This window comes from Gavialis gangeticus, unplaced genomic scaffold (assembly GCF_001723915.1).
Source record: "Gavialis gangeticus isolate Ggan-Ray unplaced genomic scaffold, GavGan_comp1, whole genome shotgun sequence".
NCBI classification, from domain to species: Eukaryota; Metazoa; Chordata; order Crocodylia; family Gavialidae; genus Gavialis; species Gavialis gangeticus.
Window position 1 is genome coordinate 45,473,048 of NW_017728997.1, and position 6,686 is coordinate 45,479,733.

Here is a 6,686-nt window from a genome sequence, read left to right on the forward strand (position 1 = left end):
ATCAAATTAAACTTTGTTGCAAATGCTTTATGCTTTGAACTGAAGTATCTTCACATCCAAATTCATAGAGAACTTTTTTCAGATGACAGTTGACTTTTTTTTACTGCAGAAAGAAAAGTTCTTGACTTTTGGGGCTTAATTGTTACCCAAGTAAGAACCCCAGATGGGTTTGCCAACTACCTGCTGGTCTAGTACAGGATCAACCCTGCCTTGCATTGATCTCAGTCTTTTATCTAATCTATTTGTAGACCACTGTAGCTATGCATATTGGCACGTGGTATCTGTCTTTCCTATGTGTTGGCAAAAAACCGTGTGTAGGTATGTGTAACTATAGCACTGACAAGCGGTATAATGAGATCATTTATATTAGATGCCTATTCATCATAGATAATACAGGCACCTTTTAAATAAAACCATAATACATTGATCAAAGCCTCACTGTACTGTGCTAAAAGGCCTTTGTGATATAGAGGTATTCAGCCCTACTCTGAAAAGGATCTAGTGCTGATTCTTCTAAAGCTGACAGAGAGAGAAAGTGTTTCACAGATGTGGGCCTGTGGAGGCAAGGTATCAACACCAATGCACCTACCAGTCTTAAAGGAAGAAATGGTTTGTTTATAAATTAACTTCACATTTTCATTTTCTCTTCTAGACTGGATCATGTCACATCTTGCTGTTATCCTCACCTCCCCTGCCCCTCTGCCACCCTAGAACTTCCAAGAAGAGGAGAGAAAAGGGGGCCAACAGTTTTAATGTTGGCCCCCTTTTAAGGGGTCCCCTTCTACCATATCCCAGAATCCTCTGAGGATAGAATTCCAACAGGATGTTTGACTATGCAGAGACAACACTCTGTTTTCATGGCATATTTATTCAGATCCAAGATGAGGGTTTTGCCCCATTTAACATGGTTAGCCAAGGTGGCTCAGGGGTGGGGAATGGGGGAAAGGGTAGCAGAGGGCCCAAGGTTGCGAGAAGGGGCAGGCGGAGGAGGCAGAGGCTGTTGGGGGGAGGGAAGGGAGACAGTGGAAAGGACAAGCTGCTTGACCCACCCCCCACTGCCTGTCCCTCTGCCATTGCTTTTCCCACTGCAGTGGTGGGGGGGATGAATTTAAGATGACCTCCCCTCCCAATAATTAGAATCTATACATGGAAAATTATAACAAATTTATGATTTTTCCATATACAGAATCATAATTATTAGGAAGATTGTCTTAAATTCTGGGTTGTCTTTAATTTGGGAAATATAATATTCTGTGAAAGTTCTTGGACTTGAGGTTGGCCATGAATGGGAGGAGCTGATGCTATCATGCTGTCATTTCAGTACCAAGAGGTACTATGTGACATCCAACAGGCCCTGTATACTAGAATGCTCCCATATCTGTGCACTAAGACAAACCCAACAAGTGAAAATCTCTTAATGCCACCCCATGTGGGACCCGGGGAGCAGTAATATGATCATACACTGTACAAATATTGAGAGAGCTACATACTGGATTTGGTGTAATCTAGATTAATGCTTTGTGATAACAAATACATACAGTACATGAGGACAGTTAATAATTCACTTCAAATCTGCAGTATACAGGATCCTGACTATATGCCAAAGTTGCCTAAAAATCTTTGTGCAAAATTGCACATGAAATTGTAGACACTGCACATGCAACTTTGGTACTGTTTATATAAAATTATGCATGAACATTTTCACGTACATTTCAAAAAAATCTGGTCTATAAGCATTTCTCCCACAATTAAAGAACCACAATCCCATATTTTGTGACAGCAATTCTCTTACTGAAGTCTAATTCAGCCTGCACGTCCTCCTCCTCAGAACCAGTTTTGGGCTCTGTCCCTGGTTTCCTTCCTGCAAGAAAAATGCATGACAAAAACTGTTTCAAAACTACTATCTAATAATGTGCACAGGAGTTCCTCCAACATCTCCTTATACAAAGGGATAATCATATTCCTCATCTGCACTTTCATGTCACTCTTCCATTAAAGAACAGTCATGCAGAGTTCACCCTTAATTGGATTAATAAAAGATATTAAATCTACCCACAGAACCTTGCCTGCCCTTAAAATACATACATTTTCCTTACCATCAATTGATAAGATTAGTAAAATGAGACATTCACAGCACTGAGAGAACTGCAAACATTTCAATAACTATTCGGTTGTTTGCACTACCATTCAATTGTTACACAAGCTAAATAGATGGAGATAAAAGGTCAGCCAGGCTCTGCTTCTCTTGACTAACAGGGGAGCCATCACATTACAGGGCCAGTTGTAGGGAAGCTGAACTCTGCAAGGATAGGGCTGCAGTGAATAAAAAGTTCTGAAAAGAGTGGAAAGCTTAGGAGCTAAAATGGTAACGTCAGTCATTTTGTTCTTTGAAGCAAAACTTTCTAATGCATAACATCTATCCATGATAAAGACTTGCTACATAGATACCATTCTAAATTTCCAAGGAGAACAGTAGCAAAGCAAAACCTTCCACTGTATATAATAACGGGAATAACGGGAATAATTTTGAGGGGACACTGTCCAAAAAATGCAATCCTGGATGGACAGCTGTCAGCTCAAGTTCATCCCCCAGATAACACTGGTAAAGAGAGAGGGAGGAACTTTAAAGAATGGTCAGAGTCTGTGACCAAATGTTGTTGTGATCTGCTGTCTAGTCACAGAGACAGCAGTCTCAAATCTGATCACATTTATTGTTATTCCTAGACTCCCAAGCAATAGTGGCTGAAAGCCACTTTGGTTAGCTAGAACACCAAATATCATCTTCTTAGGCTAGGCCACCTTGTGCTGCTGTGGGCTGGGGCTTGTGACGCAGTCCCTCTGAAATGAAGATAAATGCAACTCAATGCAGCTTCATTCTGCCCAATCACCTATGCCAACCAAGAGAGGTTGGACCTTTGCAGGCCAAATGCACTGTCTTTGCAGGCTGGATCCAGGTCCCAGGCCATAGGCTGCCAACAGTTACAATAAGCTGGGGATAAATGAAGCTCCAGTGGCAGCCAAAAGTCATAACCCATCTCCTAAGCAAAACAGATAGATGGGAGGGAACTCATGAGTTCCATGGTCTGTCTCATCCATTGGCGCCCACCTAATTAAGTGTCTGCTTCAAGGTCATGGCCTCCAGTGGTCTAGATGTATGACAGGATAGTAATGGATACACACGGAAACTCAGAAACAGAGTTCTTCACTCATGGCGGGGGGAAGGGCTTTTAACTGATAAAATGCAACTTAAAATCATGATAAAACATACTCACCATCTCTTGGGAGCTTGCAAAAAGAGCAGGAAGATCTGTACCCTACAGTGCTCACTTTACACTGAAATGAAAGAGGGACCACATGAGGAGATGACATTTAGAAGGTTCTTGCAAAAGTCAGCCTATTCCAAACAGTACAGATGCTGCAATACTTCAAGAATGTATCCAGGTTAGATATAGGAAAGGGTATAAAAGCAAAATGGATGATTTTAGGCACTCAGAACAGAGGGGGCTAGAACAAAGGGTAGGATTTGGGGAAGTATTGGGGAAGTCCTACATGGTCCTACGCAGATTACATTTTTGTGAGATTTTGGAGTATAAATCCCATTGTTATCAATTTGCCATATGGGAAGGTTGCACTGGTCGGTACAGTTGTATGTACACTTCAGGGCAGTTTTTCTAAGACTGGACCCTGTTCTCAAAGAACCTAAAAACCAGTAATTCAAGGATCAAATGGTTCAGTATGCATAGTAGTGAGACTTCGGGAGACCAGAAATCTGACTTATACTGCCAAAGGCCCAGAAGGAACCTCCTGGGTCACACAAGGTCCAGTCCCCTGCTACTGCATAATGCCTTCTCCTACTAATGTGATCTCTAAGACAGAGGAGGAAACTTAATTTAATGTGTCATTTCACTTTCAAGTTGAGCACTTGCATCTTAGAGGTGGGCAATAAACAGGTGTTACCCTAACCTTACCGGACTGATAAATGGGAGGAGTTTCAGCTGCACAAGCCTGGCTCTTGGTATAGAAAAGTTCAAGAACCCTCTACACTAACAGTCTAATTTCAATGTAGTATTGGGAAGTCCTGTATCTACAGCATCCTAAATTCCAGCTCAAATAATATTAATCTGTAAACACTTTTCCCTCTTCCTGCTAGCCCTACCAACTCCTCCTGGGATTTGGGAGTTAACCCAGGCTCTTTCAGGCTTGTCCATAAACTTTAGAAATAAGGTTTGTGCAGAAAAAAAAAATCTACTTGAACTGACAACTGAATAATTCTACTTTTGCCATCCTATCCTATGACAATTATGTGCCCCACTGTGCTCATCAAAATGTTTTAAGTATGAATAATGGTAGAGTTATTCTCTAAAGACAGAATTTAGTTTGCAACCCGAGGCTGTCTTCAATGTATAGTTAAACCCAGGTGACTGGCACTGGTCTGAGCACCTTGCTAGTCCGTGTTTCATAAACCACAAAATCCAGATTAGAGGTTCAAAACTGTGATTGCTTGTGAGATCTGCAGGTTTGGGCTAAACCTGGAGTGAGAGTGCCTTCGTTAACTGTGCACTGGAGATATGCTCACTGATGATGCGTGACTCAGAACAAAATTTAGCTTGCTCCACTGTATTGAGCTAGTACCACTCTGCGTCAGCAGAAGCACTACTTTATTTGGGCCACTGAGGTGAGATAATCCATAGAGTGGGAAGATGATATTGTTTCAGTGCCCCCTCTCAGAGTGAAATCATGCTCTAAGGAGGAACATGAGCAACCAGAAAACCAGATGTGGGAGATGGCATCTGTTGCCACTTGCTATTTATAGTAAGGGCACATTAACTTACACTGAGTTGTAGAAACAGCATTTCCTGCATTGGCAAAAATATGCAGAGAGAACAAAATTTTCTTGAAATTTAGGAAAATCAAGACATTCAGGATTCATCAAGCACTCTCATGGAAATCTTCAGCCACTAAGCATCTAATTCTCCTGCCTAGTGCTCCTTGGAAAGAAGTATGGTGGAAAATTTAGTGCAGGAGTCATTGGTTGCCACGTACTTACATGTTTACAGCGCCAAAATTCTGGGCATGGGGTGTACTCAAGAGTCACTTCTTTGCCACCAATCACAAGGGTTCCCTGTTGAGACATGACAAAACACACTAGAAGACACACAGGTCGGGAAGCCTCTAAGATTCTTAACCAACAGGTTTTGGAAGCACAATAGGGAAGAAAAAATAGTAAAAAAAGGTTACCTGGGTCAGCCATTCAGTTGGAGCTTTGCCAGGGAAATTAAAGGGAAACAGGCAATGACCTTGCCACATGGGCTACCTAACTGTGCATGGCTAGCCCCAGGTGAGCTGGGCAGGAAAGATTCTGTCTCTTCTGGAGCAGAAGAGACAAAATAGCCTGGTATGTATTACTAAGATTAAACTATATAGGACTCTCTTTGAGAAGTTGGGAAAAGGAGAGTGGGCCAAGCTGCCCATTCCAGCCATCTTCCACATTGGCTAGATGGGCTTCAGGAGCAGACACCTTGCTGGTGCAGATATTCAAGCAAGAACAAAAGAAAAAACATCATGAAGTCAAGAGGAGCCAGGTACCTGTTTTTCCTCTGTGTCCTTCCTCAGGCCCTAGCTTTTCTTGAAGGAAATGTCCAAGCACATGGGCATGGCTGGTCTGGTCGATAGCATAACACTACCACATGGAACAGCCAAGAGTGTGACTGAGTCTGAGGGCTCAGGCAACATGGGCAGTAGGCAGACAGGAGCTGAGAGTACTGCTGAGCAGGTCTATGCCTATCAAGTGACAGGTACACCTCTAGCTCTTTCTTTAAGTGCCTTGGAAAGAAACAGCAGTTGTGACACACACTGGAAACCAATAGGATCAACAAGCTCTTTCACTGCAGCTGAGCATATGGATTTTAGAGGACAAAATTAAGGTGAAAATCCCCAGCTATCTATTTGCATCTTCCCATGAAAATTGTAAATGAGGATTCTCAGTGGCATCAGATTCAGATGGAGCCCATGCTTGGATACCCAGGATATTAGAGTTACCCACAAACCTGTAGTCCAGATTTTATATAGAGTTTGACTTTAGACTGGCAGGAGGCAAATTCCCTTTTTCTTTTGACACTGAACGGGCCAGGCTGCCTGATCCATACCACATGGATAATGGACAACCTGTTCCCAATGTTCACAGGAACATGGAGAGAATTCTCCCATTCCCAGGTGTTTGCTGTTGACAAACATCAAAGAATGGAAATTTTCATTTTGAAAAAAGACTATGCTTTGCTGGGAATTTTTTTTCCAAATGACAAAAACCAACTATCTCTAATGCACACACGGACAGCCAGAGTACTAGAGAGTCAGTTATACTTCTACACTCCTTTCCAAATTAGCCTTCTGGAAAAGCGAAACATGCTTTCACAACTCTCATTCAATGCTCCTGACCAGGTGCTCCATCTGATTACTGGATAACTGAACACACAAACAGTAATAAAGAAAATAACCTGTTGTCTTAGAGCACACTGACAGCCAGGAGACACAACAATCACCACAAATTTAAGTCATATAATATCTCACATATCACTGGAAGGCCTCATCAGATCAAGCTCTCTCTGGCAGTAGTATGAGCAGGCTGCAGGATAAAATTTTGAGCAGAGGACTGAATCCAAGTCTCCCAACTCCCAGACCAACACTAT

General features: G+C 42.2%; 1 protein-coding gene across 3 annotated transcripts in view; it reads right to left on the minus strand.

Annotated features, from left to right (window-relative positions):
* Positions 1-6,686, minus strand: part of RBM6 (RNA binding motif protein 6) — a 177,038-nt gene that overhangs the window by 37,087 nt on the left and 133,265 nt on the right. For all 3 annotated transcript variants that reach the window (XM_019505132.1, XM_019505131.1, XM_019505133.1), the window contains exons 7-9: positions 5,048-5,122; positions 3,273-3,333; positions 1,793-1,861 (exon numbers count right to left, since the gene is read on the minus strand). In XM_019505132.1, the coding sequence (XP_019360677.1) occupies positions 1,793-1,861; positions 3,273-3,333; positions 5,048-5,122 (205 nt within the window). The remainder of the gene's footprint in view (positions 1-1,792; positions 1,862-3,272; positions 3,334-5,047; positions 5,123-6,686) is intronic.